We start from the raw sequence: 27,374 nt of genomic DNA, 5'->3' as shown, positions 1-27,374 counted from the left end.
TTGTGTCTCCAGAGATAACATGCTTGTTAAGAGCAAAAATGTTTTAAAATAAATATATAGAGGTGAGAAATAACAGACCTCAACCCTATTGTCCCTCTGCAAATTAGTGTACACAGAGTCAATCCCTTACCTCTCTAAAAGTGCAAAGTTTCAAAAAGTTTAATGAATAGAAGATTGTTGGGGGTGGAATAGATCTGGACAAGGAGAAGAAGTCTGGAGATAAATGTGAGAAGGGAGGGACAGGCAGTAGAAACAAAAGTGAAATTGAGCAGCATATTCCAGGAGTCTTGAGGTCTTTCGGAGTGTAGCCTTCATTGATTTGAGATCTACTATACCATTCTCTCACTAGAAGGGAAAACCAATAATAGCAGCAGGCTGTAAAAGAGACCCAGTTTGGGTCTTATCTATCTCATTTTTCTCTGAGTTGTGAAGAATATGTATTAAGCTTACAACAACCAACAAGAATGCACTTTTATGTAGAAATTCATGATTAAATCTAGTCTTCCTGACTAGTGATTTAAATCAAATCCACCCTGATGGACAGCCTTCACTGTGCATAATCTGAACAAGCAATCATCTAAATTCATAACACCAAACGGATTTAAAAGATTCTTAAAAGTAGATATTAGCCACAACAAGTTTCTTGAACCATGGTTTCCTCCTGGGACATTGTATGCCAAGTTCCAAGCCACTGTAAACATTCTCTTTTTTGGCTGAATTGTGAACCCTTAAAAAACTAAACAAACAGGCACTAGTGACAGGCTTTCCAATATAAAAAGTAGTTAGTGTTGAGATTGGACTGGAATTTTAGTCCAAACTATTTCCTAAATGAGTGTGTGTCTTTATTCTGATTTTTGGCAGGGTAATAAAACCTATTGTTTACTATTTTTGCCTAATTTATCACTAAGGTTTAGGCAAGTGTCAATGTCTAAACTACTTTTTTGGTCTGTAGCACATACAAGGTTTCCTGGCAGTTAAAATAACTGTCATTACATGCAATAGTTACATTTGGGGGTTGCTGAAAAGGATCACAAATGAAAACAACAAAGATTAAAAATATACTAGGAATTAGGGATAAATACGCCTTGAGTTGGGACTCTCCACCTTTCAACCACTTTACTAATTTACACGATAAAAGGCCACTCATGCATGCAGGAGGTATTTGGGGGTGAGCTTTTTGCTGTATCATAACTAAAGAATTTTAATAAAATAAGATCTCCGCCAGTTAACCTTCAAAACTTAGTTTTCTCTGAAACTCCAAACCCTTACTGTGACTTTCATATTGCGTCACTCATTTTCTACATTGACCACTCCTGTGAACAGTCATTCACTTTTTAATCTCACCCCAGTCTGACCTCAGACAACTGTTTAAACAGAGCATGCCCACTAAAGTATGAGGTAGCTGCAGATGACTTGGAAGACAAGAATACTTTTCCCTCTTGTGTTTATTTGTAATTGGGACATCTGACAATGTAGTCTTAATAGATTGCTTTTGCAATCATCAGGTGCTTTTGTGTGCAATCTCATTTTATGCAACTCATTTTATGGTTATTACCTTTAATTATAGTCCTGAAAATTTTTTATCTGTGGCTATTAACTATGTTTAGATAGGCAAGTAAAATTATTTTTCTCTGTCATTGTTATCAATATGGGGGAGCAGCCATGAGCCTGGGCTGGTAAATTTAACAATTGCTTGGGTTTAGTGTTGGATTAGATTAGCCCAAATGCCTGCAGGATTGAGGCATCGATAGGTGAGTAACTTGAATCACAGGAGTAACCCTGTGATGATCTACTTATATGTAGAGTTACTCTTGTATGTGTTTGCATGATTAGGGCTCTAGCTTTATAGAAGTTAAAGTTGGAAATGAACAGTTATATACCAAAGAAAATGGATTATTTATTTGTATTGCAGTAGCTCTTAGGAGCCCTAGTCATGGGCAAGGACTCCCTTGTGCTAGGTGCCGTACAAACACAGAACAAAAAGACAAGATCATGAAATATGGTAGCAATTAGCAACAGTAGGTCTCCCTCCTTCCTTCCCTCCCACCAGTTTTCTAGCATGAGCAGCAACATGAAACTGACAAGCAGTGTGTTTATTTCACTCTGCTTTGGGCAGTGGTGTTGCAGACACATGAATGTAATTCTCTTTGTGGGAAGGTCTTAGAGCAGGGGTTGGCAACCTTTCAGAAGTGGTGTGCTGAGTCTTCATTTATTCACTCTAATTTAAGGTTTCGCGTGCCAGTAATACATTAACATTTTTAGAAGGTCTCTTTCTATAAGTCTATAAGATATAACTAAACTATTATTGTATGTAAAGTAAATAAGGTTTTTAAAATGTTTAAGAAGCTTCATTTAAAATTAAATTAAAATGCAGAGCCCCCAGACCAGTGGGCAGGACCCGGGCAGTGTGAGTGCCACTGAAAATCAGCTTGCGTGCTGCCTTTGGCACGCGTGCCATAGGTTGCCTACCCCTGTCTTAGAAGCATAGGAAATTATGGCTTTCTCCTGCTCACGCTAAATCCTGTTAGGCTCTTAAACTTCCTTAGTAACAATGAGAGAAATCTTGTGGCTTGCAATTAAATACTTAAAGCAGTAGAACGTGAAGGTGTTCTTTTATTTTGTCATATTGTACATTTAAACAACATTCTTTTGATAATTCCATTATTTTTGATTAAATAACACAGGGTAATAAACTTTTACAGACCATTTGGCAGAAAATATAGGGTTATGGCATTTATTCAGCAAAGCATTTAAACACATATGTAGTCCAACATAAAGGCCAGTCTTCATCTGAATGAATAATTATATATGTTTCCCTTAAACACGTGCACTTATACATCTCTATGCACCAATTACCAAAAAAAAAAAAAAAAATCTTGTTGATGCTGCATTAAACATATATACATTGCTTTAAAAAGACCACGTATTGACAAATCTCAGCTTTCACTTATAGCTTAATGTTAATGGAATGGAGCTGAAATTCACACAACTATTTTTCTTATAACTCTGCACTCTTTAGGAATCCTTGCCATTTCACCTGTAATATCTTACCAGACTTGTTTAACTTCAGTTAAAGGGGGGAGGGATAGCTCAGTGGTTTGAGCATTGGCCTGCTAAACCCAGGGTTGTGAATTCAATCCTTGAGGGGGCCATTTAGGGATCTGGGGCAAAAATTGGGGATTGGCCCTGCTTTGAGCAAGGGGTTAGACTAGATGACCTCCTGAGGTCCCTTCCAACCCTGATATTCTATGATTCTAAGTTGGATTCAGTTTTGGACCTACATGTATTTGTCTTTTCAACAAACAACATACTATGGCCTTTTTTCTGTTTTGACAAGACTATTAATAAGCTAAATTTTAAAAATAACTTTTCCACTTCCATAACTTTTTTCTTTAAAAGTATAATAATTTTGGACTTTGTGTGCACTTAACCCCTTCTGCCTTCCACCCTCCATCCCAAAACACTACCACACATTAAAATTCTAATGTGGATAAGCCAAGTTGTGATTTTGGCACTTACTTGCTGCTTGAGTAAAGCCTGGGGTTTATCCTGACCAGCTAACATGCTAAAACTACAACTAGTGTCATCTATATTCAGATTTAAATGTTTCTTTTTTTTTAAAATAAATTGAGTGTAAGACGACAAGGCCTTCAAAGTCAGTGATTCTGGGTGCTTAGAGTTAGAATGAAGAAAGGCTGTGTAGTCAGGACTCTGCTAATCTCCGCATTTCATAGGTCGCACATGCACAAAGCAACAGCTTGACCTAACTTTTCAGCAAAAAAATTAATAGCCTAGTACTTTAGTGAGGTCTCATTCTGTAAGAGTAATTACATTTTAGTAATATATTACAAAACACTGATTAGAAGTATTATCACAAATTACAAAATTTGTTTTATTCCCTTATGTGCAAAGTCGTAATACTCAGTGACTTGCAATGGGTCTCCCATTCAATGTGAATTAACAAGGTTTTCTAACATAAGGATAAGGTTGGATAAGTTAACTTGCTTTTTTAAACGTAGTTAGTATTTCACAAGAACAGTACTCTGTTTTGGGAATTTGGTAATTGCATTGTTTTTTCTGATATGTGATATATGGGATCCTGATTTGTACAGATTGGGTCCTAAAGTTGTTGCTGAATTTGGAGACATATGTTACAACATGTATCAAAGACTACAAACACTTACAAAGTGTTTTGCATCTTGGGATGCTGCTTAAGCTTCTGTAAAGGAACCTGCTACATCAACTCAAACTGCGCATGAAAAAATAACACTTTCAGTTGTTTTTAAAAAAGTAATAAACTGGTAGACAATTATTTTATTGTAGGAATAAATACTAGAATTCCTTTTAAAAGAAGAGCTGCATGCACATTTGAAAATTATTAAAAAGGGGAAAATGTAGTTAATAGGTTCTAAAAGGCTATTTTATTCTTTTTCTATAAAATTAAATGTTTGTTTTTAGTGATTAGGAATTGTAGCAGGTGTCCTGGACTTACATTTCCCCCATGTTGCACCACAGTATGTGCATTGCAGCGCTCTTTTTTTCCTACCTGCAAGACAGTGCAGTCAGGAAAATGGCTACTGTGAGCTTCCAAGTTGTAATTACACAGTCACTGAATTCTGACACAGTTTAGAGTTGTATAAACAATTTCACTATTAAAATAAATGTGCCTCTTGCATTATTACAAAAATATTTCAGTGGAATATTTTATTTTAATGACTAGTCTATATAAACTTTTCTTTTAAGCACCGCTTCCTCTCTAAATAATCTTTGTAAATACAACTCACTTCATTTGAAGCAGCTTTTTCCTATTCCTCCTTAAACAACTGTTCAGGATGTTTCTAAATCCCAGTTATATTTGGCAATAGTTTTTCTCTCTGTTACAGAGAAGTGATTGCTTAAGGGAATCCGCAGAAATTAAATTAAACAGACTTTTCTGAGATTACACTCATGTCCAAGATGCTTACTTTGGTAACAGTGAAGGGGGGAAAAAAGTGGCAGTAACAATTTTCTGATTTACCCTTTGACTTACTATGGATCAATATTTGCAGACCTTATTGATCATTTATTTCTCTGTAAATATGAATAATCAGCTTTCAGCAGCAAAGTGCATGCTGAAGTGATAGGCAAACTATTTCTTTAGGTTGCTTAGTAACATATTACAGTATGAAAATGCTCATGATAAAGACAGGTTATGTAGACAGATATCTGGAACTGACTAACTGAAGACAGCCTGAAAGTTTACTGTCTAGATTACTACAACATATTTTTTATTTTTGGTCAGACAGGTTAGTCTTTATTAAATGCACACTGTGGAAAACAAACATGTATTGCTGAAGAGCATTATTATATTTTCTTTGCTATTCTAGTACAATGTCATGATGCAGTTGACTGAGTCCAAGTTTCTCTTCACAGAAATTTGTATCTAGATTGTGGGTCTTCCACAATTTTATTTCTTGAAATTATTCTTGCTTTTCTATGCCTTTTGTTCTCTTCCAAACTACTTGGTGTTTATACATAAGAGATTTTTGATGGGCCACTTGTATTTTTCTGGGTACACTAATACAGCAACAAAACAAGTCTGGATTATATGTTTGTTTGCTTGTTTTTTAAAGATGTCTACAGCATTGCTGCTTTTAGATGCATTAAACAAGTTGCTTGGAGTTTAGTGAGCGTATGATTTTTCCCACCCTTCAACTTCTTTCTTATCTTTTTAAAAAAGATTACAGAAAAGCAATGTCTCAAGCTGGCACATCCCAGTTTCAAGAAGTCATTCGACAAGAACTGGAATATTCAATGAAAGTGGAACTTGACAAAATACTTGCAACTGCACCTCAGAATGAGCTAGAGGTAAGGACTACAAAAGATATAACTCTGAAAATGCCTCTATATAACTTCTCTTGTTTAAATTCATTTGTAGAGAGAGAGACTGGCCAAAATACATAATAGCGAAGAGATGGTACAAAATAGGAAGACGGGGAAGAGAGAGGATTCTTAGTTTAAGGGTTGAATGTGGTGGACTAGTACTCAAGGTTTTTGGCCACCAAGCTAATGAATTATTGAATTGGTAGCTGGAAACGTTCACAAATAAAACCTGTTTCTCCACACCTTTTCCCCCTCTCCTGCTCCACAGTTTGAAAAAGCATGTCGTCAATGGATACAAAAATAAGACTATCCCTCTCTGTTAAATTTTTTTAAATCATACACTACATAAGCTAACCAATAGTCTAATTGCTAGTGGTTCCATACTGTACATAAAACTTAAATTTCAATTGAAAGAATATGAAGAATTTGAAAAAGTGAAGGTGTTCAAGTTGTAATATTTTCCCTCCCCAATCAAATTGAAACTGAAATTATAAAAATATGTAAATTTTTATAATAGTCCACATAAACATGTCCAAGAACATAAAATGTTCACTTAGTTTAGAGAATTTAATCACTTCTCATGGTGCTTGGAAAAGCACCTGAATTTACTCTGAATTTTTTAAAAACTGAGCCAATTTTAGAAGAGAACAGAAGTAGAGTAACAGTCAAGCTGTTGAAATGTGACAAAGTAGTCAACGTGAACACCTTTTTATTCAGCGATTGTTGATCGAAACTGAAAATTTTAGCAAGACACACACAAAGTTGACTGTTCTCTGAAATTTCTGAGGATGACTTTGTAGTCTTTCCCTCTCAAGTTTTTTTTTTTTTTTTTTTTTAAATGGATCTTTAGTGTAAGGACAATATGCTTGGTATATGACTGCAGTTTTGTACTCAGACTAATATAATTCCTACTTTTAGAATGTGCTGTGATTCTGTGTAATCTTGAAAAGAGTAGGGTTAGGCCTGGACCCTATGTGGAGGAGCAACTTCCAAGAAAACTTAGGTTATTGAAGGAAGTGATGCTGGTGACTCAGAGGGTTGCACTTGCCTCTGAGTTATTACTGAACTTTTCACCATTTCTGGTTATTAAAGATCCTACATGCTCAAAGGAATAGGAACATTATACCTTGAGGTCCTGGTCAAACTTAATTTAGGTAATTATGTATTTGCCAACATTTTCAAATAAGTGTCCTGATTTTTTTGGTGGGAGCTGTAGATACTCAGAACCATTAACTTAGTGAGATTTAGTACTTATTTAGGATCTGCACTATAGGCACTTAGGTTTGAAAACTTTGGCCATTTTTTCCCACCTAAATTCTCCCTGCAGTTTCAGGGATAAAGGTGTTCTGTGGTTCCTGTCCTAAGGTGTTACGCAGTGTTGCTCTGTTTCACCCCAAAGTTGGCTGCATTTAAATGTTGGATGAATGATTCTTATGAACAGATTGTACATCAGGTTTGTAAAATGCTTTTGTGATAAAATATGTAAACACAAAATACCATTATTTCTAAAACTCATCCACTCTCTCCCTCTTGTAGCACACTAAAAAAGACCTCGAAGGGTTTAAGAAGCTATTCCACAGATTCTTGCAAGAAAAGGGACCTTCTGTGGACTGGGGGAAGATTCAGAGACCTCCAGAAGACTCTGTAAGTTGCAATAAAATGACAACAGCCAATGGGATCTTAAAATTAGTAATCACTGCTTGCACTGAAATATATTGTCAAGAATACAAAGCAAATAATTGCTGTGTTTGTTTAAGGTAAAGTGGAATAAAAATTTAAATAAATCTTTATTGCAGAGAGAACTAAAACATGGCTCTATGTTGTACATATTCATGAACATCATGAATAAGGTCCTGCTTAACATATGTACATAAGTTCTCCCCTAGTATTATTCTGTTGACTTGTCCATTGCCTAAAGAAAATGGTAATAAATATAACTTTTTGTGTTTAATCTGATGCTTTGCAATGAAAGGTAATTTGTTATGTCGGGAGTATGTAGGGCATCTAGAGTCTCCATCCCACCCCTTCCCCAAATGAAAACATGTTGCAAATCCCAGATGAGATTGTCTCTGACCATCAGTTTTTACTAAATATTTTGAAAGAGATATATGGTAAGTGGCCTGGATTTTATAGCTCAAAACTTTTTCTGCTTTACAGTAGTTTAGTTTATATAAAATCAAAGAATTAGGAATACAGTTAATGTTGTTTAAAGAGTACAATTTCCCTGCAGTATTGTATAAAGTGGGGGAAAAAATTAACTTTTGAAGTGAGAGGGTGCAACAAAAAACAGTAGATTTTCTCCAGAAGTGTTTCTATAAAGGTAAGCATTGTTCACTGAACCAAACCCTGTTTTTAATCAATTCATCTGTGGCCCTAGGCTCTTTCTTGGCTGTTTACACATCTAACCTTTAGTTATAAATGCGAGAATTTTTGCTCTCCCAGAACAGTAACCTGGTCTATTAAAACTGAATTGCAGTCAGAAGATGTTAGTATCCTCATGAGTTGACTGGCATTGTTTGCCCCTATGCTATTTGTCAGCAGTGATTGAATTAAAGATTCACTTTGCAACTGAAAAGCAGACTGTTCAGCTGCCTGCGAAATAGATGCTGAAGCTGCTGTCCAAAGTGGTGGTGAAAAATGACGACGTCTTGGGGCTTGTCTACGTCACGCAGCTTTTAGCGACAAGCCTGGTCGCTAAAAGTCAGCGTGTGTAAATGTTGTTTGTCGGCACTTCTGCCAACAAAATACTTCCAGCCCTGTGAGCGGCGTTAGCTTTGTCGGCCTGCCGACAAAGGCGCATTCACACTGCCACTTGCATCGGCAAAACTTTTGTCTTTTGGGGGGGAGGGGAGAGGCGGGTGTTAAGTACCCGTGAAAGACACAGGTTTTGTTGACAACTTTGCAGTGTAGGTATACCCTTTTAGTGAGTCTCAGGTCTGGTCTACACTAGGAAATTAGGTCAGTATAACGACGTTGCTCAGGGGTGTGAAAAATCCACCCACCTAAGGGATGCAGTTAAACGGACTTAACCCCGGTATAGACGGCACTAGATCAATGGGAGAATTCTCCTGTCAACTTAGTTACTGCCTCTCAGGGAGCTAGCGTACCTATGCCAATGGGAGAATGTCTCCCGTTGGCATAGGTAGTGTCTTCACTGAAGTGCTACAGCAGTGCAGCTGCGTTGCTACAGCATTTTAAGTGTAGACAAGCCCTACGTTTCTTCCAAATCTTAACTTGAAAATTTATTTTCATGATTTGAGGACTTCAGTAACTCAGCCAGAGGCTATGGGTCTATTACAGGTGTGGGTGGGTGAGGTTCTGTGGCCTGTAGTGTGGAGGGGGTCAGACTAGATGATCTCAATGGTCCCTTCTGGCCTTAAAGTCTAGGAGACTCTGTCCTACTTTGTGTGAAGTCTCTCTGGTGGGAGAAGAATGTACCTCCAGTATTGCCCCATGTACCAGATACCAGTACTGTAGAAAAATAGCTGTATACAGTGCAGAGGCCAGTACCAGTATGATTATTCTTCAGTTTGGGTCTGGTATGACTTCTGGAGGCAGTTATAAAATAAAATGTCAATTCAGCAATATCTTAGTCATTGCTGATTAATATTTAGCAGTTGGAGGGCTATGATATAAATTTCAGTGTCTGTTCTCAAAGCACAAATAGAAGGGTCATTTTAGCTTGTGGCTGAAAGAAGGGCTATGTTGGGGGAGGGAAATGAGTATCTCACGTGTCTTCTGCTTCGCTGGTTCTTCAGCTGGTGACTAAACATCCTTCAGCCATACAGCCTGTCTATGTGACCTATGATCACTTTTTTTTTTTTTAAATTGTTTCATTCCATAGCTCTGCATCATCATGCCACTTAGATTATTCAGGTGCCTTGCTCAAAAACCATAGCTATTATCCCCTTACCTACCATGAACTCTGAATCAAACTACACTACTTACTTTATAAATACCATTGAGGTAAACAAACAATTTTTAGGGGGAAAAAATCCTCCTTCCCTGTTCCTACTACTACATAATTATTCTTAGTTAAATAAATTTGTCTCTGGTGTCATGGTATAATAATTGTACCTTTTTGCTCTAATAAACAGCTTTATTTTCTCCACCAGGTTTGTTTGGAGCTTGCATGAAGCTTATAGCTTCATTCCAATATTTTTTCTTGCATATGAATGATACCCCTTGAAATTCATTTTCTATTTGTATCCAAGGAAAAAATCTTATAAAAATGGTGTGTATAAAAGTATCTTGCCTTAAGTTTGGTATTAAAGGCTCAAAACCCAATTGCTGTCACAACAAAGGAGAGCTCAAGCTTTTACAGCTTGTGACATATTGAATATCTAATCTGTCGTATGACAGTTACCTGCACCTACATTGTCAGTTAATATTCTAATAACTGCATATTAATAATGCGTGTAAAGCTGAACTCTAAGTTTGTCCAAAGCATGATTGCTGAGATCTGATATCTTTATGGCTGGAGTTCTTTCACTCATGGCTTTGTCCCTTAGGTAATGTGTACAAGTCCCAAATTAAAGTAGTAGTAATAGGAGGGTCTTAAAGTAATAACAAAAGAGGACAGTAAACAAAGGGAAGATAAGAGCTGTCATCACAAAATCAAGATATTGAGAACTAAATTAATTAAGGAACCAGAGGACATGGAGAGGCAATCAAATAATTTCTTATGTGCCAGTGCTAGGAGCCTGGGTAACAAACAAGAAGAATTGGAATTGCTGATCTGTGAGCAGAAATTTGATCTAGTTGTTGTTGTTGAAACCTGGTGGGATAGTTTCTGTGATTGGAATGTTAAAATCCATGGTAATCTATTTAGGAAGGATTGGATGGGCAAAAGGAGAGGGGGAGTGGCTCTCTGTCAAAGGTGGCATTATGAGTTTCCAAGTCACTGATAACTCGGAAGAAAGTGATTCTTGAATGCTTATGGATCAGTGTCCTAAGCACAAGATGTGTTAGTGGAGGACAGACCACCAAATCACAATAAAGAAAGGGTGATTGGCTCCTTACTCACCTATTTACAATGTGAAGGGAAAAAAAGCTACATGATTATGGGGGACTTCAATATGAGTGATCTATGCTGGATGTCTCATGTTGCTGGTACTAAAACATCCTTGAAATTTCTAAATATTATAGATGATAGTTTCCTAACTCAAAAAGTATTGTATCCAACACAGAGGAATTCTACATTGCACCTTATCTTGACCGAGAAAGAGGAACTGAACACAGAACTAAAAATTTATAGTAGGTACAAGTGGTTGTGACCTGATCATATTTTTAATGTGCAAACAGAATGAAGTGCAGACCAGTTATACGTACTTTGTGCTTTAATATGGCCAATTTCACAAAGCTGGAAACAACTATGAGCTAAATCAGCTAAGAGGAAGAATTTAAATCCGATAAATATGAATAACTGGAAATTGTTTAAGAACACTTTACTAGATGCCAAAAAAACACAATCAAGGAAGACAGCCATATTGGTTAAAACATCAATGTGGCTTAGAGTGCAAATGAAGGCCGCTATAAAAACAAACAAATGGAAGAAAGGGGAAGTAGTGAGTAATGAATATAAATCAGAAGCTGAGAATTGATAAGGGAAGCAAAGGGACATGAGAAATCTATGGCCAGCAGAGTTAAGGACAACAGAGTTTAAGTGTATAAGGAACAAAAAGAATCTCAACTATGGTATTGGTTTATTACTAGATAGAAATGGTAGAATTATCAATAATAGAGGAGAAAAGCAAAGTGTTCAGTACATTTCTGTTCTCTGTTTGGAGAGAGGGAACAACTGTCTCCATTCCACAAGTAATTTAGGAAGATGTTAAACAGCAGCTACTAAAGTTGGACATTTTTAAATCTGCAGGTCTGGAAAACTTGTATCCAAGAGTTTTCAAAGAGCTGATTCAGGAGCTCACTAGACAGTTAATTTTTTTTTTTCCAATAAGTCACCAGGAAGTTCCTGAAGACTGAAAGACAGTGAATGTTGTGCCAATATATAAAGAGGATATATGGGACAACTGGGTAGTTAGAGAACTGTCAATCTGATATCAATCCTGAGCAAGATAATGGAGTGGCTGATATGGGACTTGAATAATAAAGAATTAAAGGAGGGTAATATAATTAATGCCAATCAACATGGGTTTATAGAAAATAGATCTTGTTGAACTAACTTGATTTTTTTATAAGATTACAAGTTTTGTTGATAAAGGTAATAATGTTGATCTAACAGACTTAGACTTCTGTAAGGCATTTTAGTTGGTACCACATGACATTGATTAAAAAACTAGAATGATATAAAATTAACATGGCACACATTAAATGGATTAAAAACTGGCTAACTGATAGGTCTCTAAACATAATTGTGAATGGAGTACCACCACTGAACAGGTGTGTTTCTAGTGGGGTCCTGCAGGTATCAGTTCTTTGCCCTATGTTGTTTAATATTTTTATCAATGACCTGGAAGAAAACATAAAATTATTACTGATAAAGTTTGGAGATCACACACAAATTGGGGGAAGCGGTAAATAATGAAGAGGACAGATCACTGATACAGAGAGATCTGGATGCAAACAAACAATATAAGTTTTAATATGGCTAAATGTATACATCTAGGAACACAGAATGTAGGCCATACTTACAGGATGGGAGAAACAGTGATTCTGAAAAAGATTTGGGGGTCCTGGTGGATAACAGCTGAAGATGAGCTCCCAGTGCAATGCTGTGGCCAAAAGTGCAAATGCAATCCTTGGATACATAAACAGGGAATCTTGGGTAGGAGTAGAGAGTTTATTTTACCTCTGTATTTGGCACAGGTGCAACTGCTGCTGGAATACTGTGTCCAGTTCTGGTGTCCACGGTTCAAGAAAAACGTTGATAAAGTGGAGAGGGTTCAGAGAAGACCCATGAGAATGATCAAAGGATTAGAAAATCTACCATATAGTGATTCAATCTATTTAGTTTAACAATGAGACGGTTAAGGGGTGATTTGAATACAGTCTATAAATAACTATACGGGGAACAAATATCAAGAATGGACTCTTCAGTCTCACAGAGAAAGGTATACTGTGATCCAGTATCAGGAAGCTGAATTCAGAAGACTGGAAATAAGGCCTACATTTTTAAATGAGGGTAAATCAATCATTGTAACAACTTACCCAGCGTTATGGTGGATTCTCTGTCCCTGACCATTTTAAAATTAGGATTGGATGTTTTCCTAAAAGATCTGCCCTAGGAATTATCTTGGGGTTGTTCTATGACCTCCTGTAGAATGCAGGCTGGACTAGATCATCATAATAGTTCCTTCTGGCCTTGGAATCTATAAAAACTTGGAGTCATCCAGTGCTAATGTTAAGTGCTAACAATGCTATGTGATAGCTGCGATCCTTGGGATAAAATGGATCACAGAGCTCTCTTGTGTTGATATGTGATGGGCTAAGTGGAATCTAAATCTCTCAGCATGTTCAAAAAGATAGAGGAAATAAATTCAGTACCCTGACTTTCTAAATTAGAGTTCTACTGTCCAAGGCTGTGACCTATTTTCTGTTTGCCGACCCTCTTGGTACACTTCAGTGTTTAACCCATTACTTTTTTCTAAAGCACTTTCAGATACACAGAGAATGAAAGCTGCTCATATAAAACGCATTTCTACTGATGTCCAATATCACTTCTATAGTGATGTTCTGTGCTGGTGAGCATGACTAGGGCATTTGTTAGATAAATATTGATAATTCTGTTCTTATAGAAGTTGATCTAAGCAGTGGAACATTAGGTAACTCATAAGCAGGAATGAAGAATTATAATTTTAGAAAGGCCTCAGAATACAGACTTGAACACTGAGTTCTTCATGAGTAATGTTTACTTGTGGAGAAAGGGGGAAATCTTTGTGTCTTTAGCACTGTTATTATGCTCTCCTCAGCTTTTTCATTGATCTCCTTTCTTCCAGAAATAAGAGTCTTGCCATAGCTAAGATTGTGACTAACTTTCTGTTATGTCCAACTCGTATTTTAACACACAAACCCCACATTTTGCCAGAGCTGCTCATGTAGAGGCTGTCTTTTTGGGAAGTTTGTTGGAAATCTGACAAAGCATTAGTTACGATAGTTTCTGATTTTTCAAACTATCAGTTTCTTGAAAATTCCTGACTTTTGACTTGGGAATGTTATATCTCATATCTATATCTATATGCATCTGAGGAAGTGAGCTGTAGCTCACGAAAGCTTATGCTCTAATAAATTGGTTAGTCTCTAAGGTGCCACAAGTCCTCCTTTTCTTTTTGCGAATACAGACTAACACGGCTGCTACTCTGAAACATCTCAAACACTGTGACCTCAAAACTTCAAATACAGTTTATCATAGTGTCCCTAATGAGAACTGGTGCCTTTGATTATTGTTGAATCAATTTAGTATGTGGTCTTTTTTTAAACATATGAGAACTCTGGCATTTATAATCTTGACCCATATTTGATGGAGTTCAAGCTGTGCAGAGCTGGAAAACTTGAGTGCATGAGTTTTTAAATGACTTAAAAGCCTGTAAACAATTCAAATGTCATATGCCTTTGTGGTGGTTTAATTTTTCCTGCTACTTGGATGGGTTTTGAAATTTCCAAAAGGAGTAGAGCCATGACAGCAAGGAAGCTTACAAAGCTCACCAGCTCTGTAAAAATGACATTTCAATGAGAGCTTCAGCTTAATAGCATAGCTGAGCTAACAGGAGCAGAACTTCTAATTGAGCTTCCATGTGCTATCTAGCCCGGGGAACTCATTTGTTGCCCAGGAGTTTGGGTTGCATTGGTGGGTATTCAGTTCCCTCTGCCAGCGTGTCTGGAATGTTCCAAAACAGTACATTTTATAAAAAATATACGAAAGCAATATTAAACTTGTTTATAAATCAAACAGGATGATGATAGCTTTATAATAAACTCCCAGGGATGAGGAGGCATTAAAAATATGGAGGCCAGGGATGAAACAAACACCAATTTTGGGAAAAATTAACACCCTAGGGGCCATAACAGTAAAGGTCACCAATTTTAGATGAAATGAATAAAAGTGTTTTTTCTTAGAGTTCCGTCAGAAGGCTCCAGTGTTACAGCTAGGACCTATTCCTATTTGGAGCCTTAAGGAAGAAGAGAATCAACTTAACATTAGTCTGGCCCTTTTTAGAAAGCCAAAGTAAAGAACCTGGGAGGGAGGGAAGAGAGGGATGTAACTTAATCCTACTTGAGTAAGCCTGGCACGTCATTCTGCATAAATTGCAAATGATCGAAAAGTCTGATGGAAAATCTACTGGGAGGGAATTGCGGTAATGGAGTCCCGAGGTGTTATGTTGATATGGTGAGGTCACCTGGGGCGTGAGGGGAGCAGCCTGCATGATTCAGGCATGGGAGGGGCTTGTGTAATACATGGATTTTGATATTGTCACGCCCTTATCAAAAAAATTCTTAAACTTGCCTGCTACGTGGATTCATCTCAGTAAATTGAGTTATGAAGGAAAAAAAACAATGTCAACACCTCCTACCCACAAGCAAGTAGTCTTATGTTTCCCAGGGTTGAGGACAAGATAGTCTATTGTATCCATCTTGTGCTATTACTCAAGCAGTCCTCTAGAGTTGAATCATTAACACATTATTATACCCTATTTTTTTTTTTAAATCTCAATGTCTTGTGTACATATTGATCAATATGGGTGCTGTGTTCCTCTCCACTCTGCCTGTGATGCCAGTCTGTGCTCCCTTTGTCTCCCACAAATCTTTATGCCTTCATCCACATTGCCCCTGACACCTGGAACAAACTTGTGAATGAGGTGAGGCTTGGAGTTTGACTAATAGATTTTACATTACTCCTAAAAAAATGCACATTAGCATTGCCTACAAAAAATAAATGTAGCTTAAATGTGCCCCAACTCTTGCATTGCCAAGAAGTATGTCTAAAATGAGTAACACTAATCTTATTTCTGTAAATCATGTCCTTCCTTGTCCCTTCTGTTTCTCAATATGTCTGTCTTCACTTATCTGTCATATCCAATGTTTATAATGTAAGCTTCTTAGAGCAGGAATTGATTTCCTGTGCATTTCAGTGAAGCACTTAGCATGCTCATGGGTGGGTAATAAGACAGTTCTTTTGGGTGCTGTGTATAAGAGTTGAGTGAAATGATCTAAAGGATGCAGCATTTTTGACAAGTCATTGAGGTAAGAATTGCAGAAAGCAGATGTCTGCTTGCTGCCTTTCCTAAACACACATTCAGAATCAGGTAGCTGTCCTCTCATTCTTTCCACTTTCCTATATAAATGCCCTCTTATGCTGTATAAGTAAGTCACTCATGCTTTTTTGACAAATCCATACTTCCAACCTTCAGGCTTTCCTCCCATTTGTAGTTCATTCAGATACATCTTGCATGCGGTGAAGTTACTGTATCCTGAGTCCTGCATCTTGTATGTATTCTGTGTGCTTCCTCTTGAAAATATAGCAGAATAGATGAACTGTAGATAGAATAAATTTGCTATGAACAGATGGTATTCCTGAACGGATGTGCATTTGAAATAGCACAGAGGGACTGCCATCAGGATAAAGATCTCATTCTGTCCATGGTTTGGCATGTTAATGTTTTCAAAACCTGCTCATAACAAAGACCCTTGCCAGGATCTTACTTATGCCACCTGGCTCCCAAATAACATTGCTAAAGGATTTCCCTGCACATACGCTCTTTTATATAAGCTCCAAACATATTGGTGGTGTTTCTCTAGCTTTGGTCATTATCTGCTCAACAGAAGAGACCTTCCCCATGCCATGCAACTGCTTTCTGGCCAATCCTTGTGGTTTGCTCCCAAATGTGGGGCATTCTGGTGCTGAGCTTTGATAGCTGTAGCCAGCTTATCTTTTCTGCAAAATTGATTGGAACCTCTGTTAGTTTCAAATTGTGCAGTTTCCAAATCACCCTCTGGCAAGGGGAGGGATGGCATTCTCCCATGCAGGGGGATAGCATTAAAAAGACAATGCAGAGCACTCAGGTGTCATTGAAGCACATGCATGGCTTTTTTTTTGTCTGTGTGGAGCTAATACCACAGACTGTACTGAGGCCCTGTCTTCAGCTGGCCTTGAACCCTTTTCTCTGGAGGAGGTGGAGATTTTTATAAGGGATAATGCTAATATGCTAGTCATTGTTGTATACTGGGTGATTCCCATGGCTTTTAAGGGGATGGCAATCTCTGGACTTTGCCACTCCCTGTGGAATGAGTTCTGGGGAAGGGGAACAATGTGTTTCAGTTAATTCCCCCCACATCTTCTGTGTCCTTATAACTTTTGGCTGGTAATTTGTCCCCTTATGGGAGACTCTAGCTCTGAGGAGTGTGCTGGGGAGAAGAGTGTCTGGTTTCTCAAGTAACCAGTTATACTGGAAAGTCTGCAAGGGGGAAAAAAGATGTAAGGGATTTTTAATTGTGCTGGTATATTGTGTGAAACTTGTCTTACGCCAGGCTTGTATGCATTTTGTTTCAAACCTACTATGAAGCATCTAATACTGGTCACTGTTATAGTACTGGAGTAGATGAACTACTGGCCTGATACAGTATGATAATGCCGAAGGTCAAATGTTGTTTCTGAAAGCTTGTTTGCTTGACTTGTGAAAACTGTGTATTTCCAATATTTTAGAGTTCATGGACTTGTTTATGACATTTTCCTCCCAACAAATGGATCACTTGTAGTTATTCTTTTGTTTGACCAGGATGGCTAGATGGCAGTTTTCTTTGAAGTTCATTCTAAAGAAGGGGTGGGCAAAATATGGCCCGTGGGGGCAGTGTTTGTGGGTGTGGGCAGTGCATGGAGACCCGCTGTCCCCCCCAAGGGGCATGTAGAGATGTGCCAGCAGCAGCCGGCCGCAACCGCTTCTGGGAGCGGCATGGGGCCACGGAATGCAGGCAGCCAGCCTGAGCCGTGCTGCTCGCCAGGAGCCACCTGTGGTAAGTGCCTCCTGGCCAGAGCCTGCACCTCACACCGCACCCCAAATCCCTGTGCCAGGTCAGAACCCCCTCCTACACTCAAACTTATTCCCAGACCCTGCACCTCAATCCCCTGCCCCAGCCCGGAGCCCCTTCCTGCACCAAACTTCCTCCCAGAGCCCATACCCATCTCCCTCTCCTGCACCCCAACACTCTGCACCAGCCTGGAGCTCCTTCCTGCATCCAAACTCCCTCCCAGACCCTGCACCCCCTCCATTAATATTGTAGAAATGTGCGGCCCATGATAACTTACCAAAATTCATGGAGTGGCCCTCCTATGAAAATTATTGCCCACCCCTGTTCTAAAGCATCCAAATTCTCTTTTCCTTTGAAGTGTAACTGCAGTAACTGAGTAATCATGCTTGGCATTCAAACTCTCTCCTTTAACTTGACCCAAAGCCATGGGCTTGATGCAGGAGTTACTGGGTAAAATTCCATGGCTCTCAAAATCTACAAAAATTCTCCTCCTGCTTGACTCAAATAGCATTGCCACCAAGAATGCCTTACTCTCTTTTGCTGGATTATGTGGAGCAGTGTGTGGTATGTCTATTTAAATATAAACATAAAATAATGCAACATGACTATATATAACTTTCTTTCCCCATCATTCATTCCTTGAGTGGTGCTAGTTTAAAATGCTGTCTTTTACCATGTACTTTACAGTGAGCTGGCTGTAGCTCTTTTTTAAATTACGTTTAAAAAAAAAAGTGAACTTGGACTTCTAATATCAATCTCTTAATTGTCTGCACCTCTCTTCCTGGAATAAATGAGCTTCTCTTCCTAGGTTATAAATAAAACAACTGTATGGAACTTGAAAGCCTCCTCTGTCATAATTTTCGTTGAATAACCCTAGGTATTGGCAGTTACATTCCTGTTGAAGAAGAACTGTACTGTTACTCTGCAACATAAAGTACTTGTACAGGCAATATGAAAAGGCCCTTTTTATTTTTACAGTTTGTTCTTGGAGCTGTCTCTTTCATGGAGACTTGATATTGATGTTACACTAGGTTGGCTGAGGCACGTTCTAGTGACCATTTACTTGATTTGTACTCCCCCAGCCCTCTGTGTTGGTGCTAATAGTTGAGTTGGATTGGAACTCAGACTAAATTCCAGATTACCAACATTTGAATCTTTGCTGTAATCTCTGAATCACATGGTGACAGTCTAGGATTGTGGGTGTTTAAAATGAGTTTGCCCCACACCTATGGGAGAAGAATAATTTAGGAACCTGAATTTCTCAGAGTTCTCCAAAATCTCACTGGGTGAGCAGGGGTGGTTTCTGAAGACCCCACTTATGTAAAAGTCCCCAATTTCTCCCTCCGTGGCATATACCTCCTTTAGAAGCCAAGCTGCAATAGGCTGAAGGTTATCTGTATTTTCCCATCCACCTCCACTGCCATTTCTGGGGAGGGAAAGGGGAAGTAAGGGTAGAAGTCCTAGAGGGGAATTAGTGCTGTTTTGAGCCTGCTTCCACTCCCTTTGCCATGCTTAAGGGGAGGGAAACATCAGGGCTAATGTATGGGATTGTATTTGATACTATGGAAATTGAATCTCAGATTACATAATAGTATCCTTAAAACCATTAGGGGATAGTGCACACACATTCTTTTTAGAAAGCTTACCTATCGCTTTCCTTGCATGTTTACCCCATTTTCCACCTACTGACTTGATGTAGGAACAGATATTTCCTCTAATTACATATTATTATGCACAAAAATCCAGGATGCTACTTACTAGACCTTCCAGAGTACGTAATATGTCCTTTTTAGGTTCAATGGGTACATAAATGACTGTCTTTGATATAGTTTAAAAAGCCAAACTTCCCACAGATCTCTTCTAGACGATGGTGTAAAAAGAGTATTAGATTTGTTTAAACCTGTTATAGGACTGATCATACAAAGGTGGGTTCATTCTTCTGGTTAAATGTATAGTCTCAAGATTTTACTGTAGTTTACAGAGTTCATTAATTTAAGTGTGTGAAATCTCGGATTATAGTAATACAAATCAGGATACTATGCTCTGGCATAGATGTAAAGGCTTGTTTTAATTGACAAGTTTGAGTATTCAGCTTGTGGTTTTATTTGCAAGCTCCTTGGAAAGACAACTGAAACAATCAGTTTGTCTAATTGTTTTAAGGCAGTGTACCTAGAATCTGAAGCTTATCACTTCACATAAGATTTGGGGGGTACGACTATTTTAATCTTTACATCACTTACATTAGGTAGCTCTACTACATAATGGAGGCATTAAATTAAATGCTAACTTTCTTAAAAGGAATCTTGATGAAGATTCATTGGGTTTATATTTGCAATATCAAACAGCCATCTTTGTGGAGTAACAGAGCAGGTTCTAGAAGTGTATGCTGTGGGTTCCTCTGAGGAACAATTCTTTTTTCTCTAGCGTGTAGGATGTGACTAGCTTCTGAAGACCTGTTTTTTTAAATAACTAAAATAGATGTATGATCTCTCGGTATTGCTAGGTAGAGAATCTTCTTTGGGTCCTATTACTTCCTGGGATAAGAAGGCATGGGATAGTTAGTCTTGATGTTTGTTGCAATCACTGTTCAATCTGACTAGCAAATTAGTCAAATTTAAACTTCATTTTGGTAACATCTTTAGTTAATTTATAATGGAAAGTTAAGTAAATTCATCTTAATCTTTCTTTCTTAAAAAGGTGTTGGGGGAGAGGGGGGTTAAGGTTTGTTTTCCTGGATAACTGCTTTAAACAAACTTATTAACAAGGTAAGGTAAAGTATTTGGCCAGATTCAGTTCTCATTTATATTGGGGGAGGGAGGTGGAAATCTGGAGCAGCAATGTTAATTTGACACATCTCTGATAATGGAGTTACTCCAGATTTATTACTGATCTAATAGAGTAGTAGTAGCTGAGCCTCAGCATCTCCAGGTTGAAACTTTGAGAGCTGGAATTTGATTTCCTAATTTCACACTGCAGAGTCACTGAGGATCTGTTCATTAGTTGGCTAGTGTCAAAGTGCTGGACATCCTGAGATCTTGTTTGAATGTTTTTGCACATCAGCAGTGTGAAGCAGTATTATGGGAGGTAACATGGGTACACTTGTAAGAGAGAGAAGTTTTTTTTATCCTAACGTTGGTAGGTTCAGTCTAAAATCTCTAATCCAACAGAAGTTTCCCTTTCCCTTCGAGGACCTGAGTTCAGGGTCCAGTTTCTTCAGTAATACTCTGTCTTTACTCGTTAATGACTGAAATAGAATATAGTTTGATTCTTTCTTTGCTCTTACTGTTTAGAGAGCAAGAGGTATACTACCCTCTCTTCCTCAAAATTACTTCTCTAAGGAAACTTATAAACTAAACTTATTTAGACTTTGCATGCAATGAAGCCTTTGTAATTCAGGATGTGTGTATGTATTACTTTACTGATTCCTCAACCCCTTCACCACTCTATATGTTAACTCAAGAACTGAAAGAGAAAACGTACATTAAAATCTTTGGGAGACCGTTTCCATCTTGACTTTTTAGATTCCAAAGCCAGAAGGTACCACTGTGATAATCTAGTCTGACCTCCTGTAAAGTACAGGCCATAGAATTTCCCCCAGATAATTCCTATAGCAGATCTTTTAGAAGAAACATCCAATCTGGATTTAAAAATAGTCAATGATGGAGACTCTACCATGACCCTTGGTAAATTGTTGCAGTTAATTACCCTAACTTAAAAATGTAGGCCTTATTTCCAGTCATCTGAATTCAGCTCTTAGCCATTGGACAGTGTTCTATCTTTTTCTATTAGAATGAAGAGCCCATTATTAAATATTTGTTCCAGTGTACGTATTTACATAATCATGTCACCGCTTAACCTTCTCTTTGTTAAGATGAACAGACTCAAGAAGCTCAATCTATCACTGTATGGCATGTTTTCTAATCATTCTCATGCTTCTTCTCTGAACACTCTCCAATTTATCCTTCTTGAACTGTGGACACCAGAACTGGACACAGTATTCCAGCAGTGGTTGCACTCGTGCCAAATACAGAGGTAAAATAACCTCTCTACTCCAACTTGAGATTCCTTGTTTATATATCCAAAGATTACATTCGCCCTTTTGGTTGCAGTATATCTCTGGGAGCTCATCTTCAGCTGTTATCCACCACAACCCTAAAATCTTTCAGTTACTGCTTCCCAGGATAGAATCCCACATCCTGTAAGCATGGCCTGTATTCTTTGTTCCTAAATGTATACATATACATTTAGCCATATTAAAATGCATATTATTTTGTTGCACCCAGTTTTCCAAGCAATCCAGATCCCTGTCGGTGACCTGTCCTTTTTGTTATTTACCGCTCCCTTAATTTGTGTGCTATCTGCAAACGTTATCAGTTATGATTTTATATTTTTTTCCAGGTCACTAATAAAAATGTAAAATAGCATAGGGCCAAGAACTGATACCTGTAGGACCCCACTAGAAACTGTGACAAAGTTTGTCCTCTGCTTTAGTGGGTCCTGCGCTTATTGGCGGATTTACTCACCTCAGAGGTTCGTGGCAGTCCTCAGTTTGGCCACTTTCACAGCTCAAATCTGCTGTTCGCTCAGTTAGCCTCATCACTCGCCAGCATGGGGAAAAGGAAGAAGAACAATCCCCGCAGTCTCTGCTGATCCACCTAGTGGATTAGGGAACAGGCCAGAGACCTTCCCTTCTGATGGAACCCACAGTCCAGATCAAGTCCTCCAGTATCAAGTAGAGAGTTGGGGGGATGGAGGGAACCTGGGCCCACCCTCTACTCCAAGTTCCAGCCCAGGGCCCTGTGGATTGCAGCTCTCTACAGTGGCTCCTGTAACAGCTGCATGACAGCTACAACTCCCTGGGCTACTTCCCCATGGTCTTCTCCCAACACCGTCTTAGTCTCACCACAAGACCTTCCTCCTGATGTCTGATAATGCTTGTACTTCTCAGTCTTCTAGTAGTATGCCTTCTCACTCTCAGCTTCTTGCGCCTCTTGCTCCCAGCTCCTCGCATGCACACCACAAACTGAAGTGAGCTCCTTTTTAAAACCCAGGTGCCCTGATTAGTCCGCCTGTCTTAATTGATTTTAGCAGCTTCTTGATTGGTTGCAGGTGTTCTAATCAGCCTGTCTGCCTTAATTGTTTCCAGAAAGTTCCTGATAGTTCTGGAACCTTCCCTGTTACCTTATCCAGGGAAAAGGGACCTACTTAATCTGGGGCTAATATATCTGCCTTCTATCACTCTCTTGTAGCCATTTGGCCTGACCCTGTCACAAAACACACCCGCTTTGAGATGATTCCCCTGTTTACAATTACATTTTTAGACCTGTCAGCACATATTAAATGGATTAAAAACTGACTGTGTTAATTTTATATTGTTCCACTATTTTAATCAAAATGTCATGTGTGTCCATGTCAGATGGCTTACATAAATCTAAGTCTATTACATCAACACTATTCCTTTATCAAACAAACTTTCCACCTTATAAAAACAAGATTGATAGGATCTATTTTCCATAAACCCATGTTGATTGGCATTAATTTTATTACCCTCCTTTAATTCTTTACTAATTGAGGACCATATCAGCCACTCCATTATCTTGGCCTGGGATTAATGTCAGACTCAGAAGCCTATAATTACTTGTGGTGTAAATGCAGCATATACGTATATGGTGCTATACAAGTAATAAACTCTGGACTCTCATTTTGTTAGGTAAGTAAGGAGGAACTTATTTCAGAATATTTTTATAAAAATTTTGTTTGAGTGGGTTGGCTTGTTCCCTGGATCTTCCCTTCGTGCAGGAAAGGGTGTGGGGGAGCACTACCCACAAGTATTTGGAAAATCCACACACCCAGGGCAAGTAGGAAACTCTACAACTGATGGTACTATGCAGGAAAATCTAAGGTTTCTTATTTATAGAAGTAAAATGCGAGCCCGTAGAGTTACAAAGATTACCTCTGTTTGCATTTGGTAAACTTCATAATTTAATTTAAGTTTGAGATATGTTATTTACGCTCCAAAACCTAGCCCATTAAGTAGCTACGGTTGTTCTGTAATGTGTCCTAGTGTTAGGATATAGGACACTGGCCACCCTCATTTGTAAACTTCCTAATCTTGCAGGAAAATTTAAAATGCCATTTTTTGTAAGAATCCATTAAAAGTATCAGTTTCTTCCACTGAAATACCATGCATATTAAACGCAAATCAAATCTTCATTATTAAAAGTTTTTGAAGGAATGGAAACTGGCATGTTGCCTTAAAGGTGATTAGTCAGTTACTTATGTTAATAAACACTTTGTGCCTGGGGCCAGTGTTCTAAGGTAATGGAGTAACTACAATAGATTGCACTATGATACTTCTGTTAGGCAAACTTCCACTATTTGAATAGCAAGGTTGCAATGGCACAATGACTAACTAGACAACTACGGCCATGTCTACACTACACGCTGGCTCGGCGGGTAGTGATCTATCTATCTGGGATCGATTTATCGCGTCTAGTGTAGACGCAATAAATCGATCCCCAGTCGCTCTGCCATCGACTCCGGAACTCCACCTCGGTGAGTGGCCGCTGTCGATCCCGTGCTGCAAGGATGCGAAGTAAGTGATTCTAAGTCGATCTAAGGTACGTCGACTTCAGCTACACTATTCTCATAGCTGAAGTTGCATATCTTAGATAGATTTCTCCTCCCCCCCTCCCCAGTGTAGACCAGGCCTAAGAAAAGATAAGTTTAAAAGTAGCAGCCCTGTTAGTCTGTATTTGCAAAAAGAACAGGAGTACTTGTGGCACCTTAGAGACTAACAAATTTATTAGAGCATAAGCTTTTGTGGGCTACGGCCCACTTCATCGGATGCATAGAATGGAACAAATAGTAAGAAGATATATACACACATACAGAGAAGGTGGAAGTTGCCACCTGTTGCAAAGTGTACAGTTGCAAACTGTAAGAGGCTAATTAATTAAGATGAGCTATTATCAGCAGGAGAAAAAAACTTTTATAGTGATAATCAAGATGGCCCATTTAGACAGTTGACAAGAAGGTGTGAGGATACTTAACATGGGGAAATAGATTCAATATGTGTAATGACCCAGCCACTCTAGTCTCTATTTAAACCCAAGACTATTCAAAAACAGACTCCAAGGAGAAACTGCTGAGCTTGAATTAATATGCAAACTAGATACCATTAACTTGGGTCTGAATAAGAGACTGGGAGTGGCTGGGTCATTACTTCCACCTTCTCTGTGGGTGTATATATATCTATCTTCTCACTGTATGTTCCATTCTATGCATCTGATGAAGTGGGCTGTAGCCCACTGTGGGCTCTGTGTAGCTGTGGGCTCTAATAAATTTGTTAGTCTCTAAGGAGCCACACGTACTCCTGTTCTTTTTGTTTTTTGTTTGGTTTTTTTGAGAAAAGATAAGTTCATTTAATGGAAAGCAAGCTCCTTCCTAGTTGTACATGGCAGAATTTAACTGATGTAAGAGTTTCCTTCTAATCTACCATTTTGTTGTATAGGTCAGGAATATCAGTTGTGCAATACAGTGTTTTTCCTCTGCACTCAACCAGAACATGAACTTTTTGTTCTCGTGTAATGTGGTTTTCCATTTTTCCCCCCGCTCTTCCTCCAGCATACCCAAAATGAATGTGAAGTCCTCAGGTTTATTTAGTCCATGTCTTGTTATAAATCAGATGCAGTTCTGCTACATTCCAACCAGAACTGAAGTAATTTGTGTCATTGTGCTGGAAGTTTTTGAAGCATTTGGATTTTTTTTCAAATGCCATAAATAATCTGTGTAATGTTTTAATCCTCTAAAAAGCTTCCTTCAAAAGAAAAAAATGTAGAAAAACATTCGATAGCCTTATTGTATTAGATCAATCCAGAACTATTAAAACAACGTCACTGTAACAATTCCTTCCCATTTTCGTGTGTGTGTGTAGGCATTCTCTAGTAAAGTTACAACTGAGGTTTTTTTTAGAAGGCCTAATTTTGTATACATACTGACCCACTCCAGAATCCAGAAAAGTCCTATCACCTTTAAAATTGATAGAACTTTTTCTGCAAAATTTGAAGTGAATTGGCTGAGAATAGTCTGAAAATAGAAGGGTTAGAAGAATTTTGGAACTTTTGCTGCAAGGTGGAAAAAAATTAACTGGACTTAGTAGCCGGAACCAACATTAATCTGATTTAAAAATTATTTGCAAGAGTTTTTGAAACTTAGCCTGCTCTGCTTGTTTACTCTGGTGACCTTAGTACAGAACATCAAGAAACTGCAGCAAGAGTAAGCTACTTTTAAAAGGAAGAAAAAGTCAATCCTTTTTCTTGCACAGAGAAAGACTTGACTTGATTGATAGGCAGGCTTGCTATTGGGGTGGGTGGGTTGGACTTTGTGAGCTTTTAAAAAAAAAAATTCTCTTGCTGACCTCGGGTGGACCACTGTAAGTGGGGGAATGCCATCCTGATCTACTCCTTATTTCTGTTCATACCCAGCCCACTTCCCTCTTCCAGCCCACAGGGAAAGTGATGGGGAGTATCTGCATTTAAATAAGGCTTTAATTTTCCTTGACACTTTTGTCTATATAAAAAACAAAAAAAATTTTTGCGAGAGATTATTTAACAAACTGTATTGTATTTGTTGTTTTAAGCTGTCTAGGGTAGGAACCTTATCTTCCTGCATGTCTATAATATGCTGGGCACTCTAGTGATGCCTCACAAATAAATTTGGATATTGGTGAAGATTAAATTAACTTCTAAAATTTGAGAAGGGGTGTGTGTGTGTGTCTGTCTGTCTGTTCTGCTAGAAATCCTTTCTTACCCTTCCTCACCACTAACAAGAGCTAGAAAAAGATTTTAGAGGTTTATTTCCATCACCTCTGACAGACTTACTTGAATACCTTCTAAAATTGCTGCTTCCTTACAGATTCAGCCCTATGAGAAGATAAAGGCCAGGGGGTTGCCTGTTAACATCACCTCAGTCTTGAACAAACTGGTTGTAGTGAAACTAAATGGTGGCTTGGGCACCAGCATGGGCTGTAAAGGCCCAAAAAGTCTTATCGGGGTGCGGAATGAAAACACCTTCTTGGACCTGACAGTTCAGCAGATTGAGGTAAGAAACTTGATCTGCTCTGAAAGCCACTGTGGAAACTACATGCTTTGTGAATCAGAGTGTAGACTAAAACTCTTACTGAAATTCTTGCTAATATAGAAACACTTCCACTGACGAATCTGACTCAATAAAAAATTGAAACTGGGCCATCTGAGTGGTACTGCTCTGCGCTACTGGGTAGGAAACTGGAATCAGATCCCTGTTCTGCTCTCTGTGTCACTAGTGATTGGGAGTGCTGTGAGTTATTGCACCTGGACTGGATTGTGAGCACCACTTAGTAGTGATGCACACTGCCACTCCTACCATGGCTGAGTAAGTAGCAGCATTAACAGAGATGGAAGGAGAAAAGGAGTACTTGTGGCACCTTAGAGACTAACTAATTTATTTGAGCATAAGCTTTCGTGAGCTACAGCTCACTTCATCGGATTCAG

General features: G+C 38.5%; 1 protein-coding gene across 1 annotated transcript in view; it reads left to right on the top strand.

Annotated features, from left to right (window-relative positions):
* The window catches only part of UGP2 (UDP-glucose pyrophosphorylase 2), a 40,720-nt gene that overhangs the window by 3,934 nt on the left and 9,412 nt on the right, over positions 1-27,374 (top strand). Inside the window, exons 2-4 of the mRNA XM_084623833.1 lie at positions 5,720-5,847; positions 7,399-7,506; positions 26,758-26,943. Coding sequence (XP_084479959.1) covers positions 5,734-5,847; positions 7,399-7,506; positions 26,758-26,943 — 408 coding nt within the window. The 5' untranslated portion in view covers positions 5,720-5,733. The remainder of the gene's footprint in view (positions 1-5,719; positions 5,848-7,398; positions 7,507-26,757; positions 26,944-27,374) is intronic.

Source organism: Lepidochelys olivacea (assembly GCF_965140295.1).
Source record: "Lepidochelys olivacea isolate rLepOli2 genome assembly, chromosome: 3".
In the NCBI taxonomy this organism is placed as follows: domain Eukaryota; kingdom Metazoa; phylum Chordata; order Testudines; family Cheloniidae; genus Lepidochelys; species Lepidochelys olivacea.
Note: the sequence above shows the minus strand (reverse complement) of the source record. Positions and strands in the feature narration are given on the sequence as shown.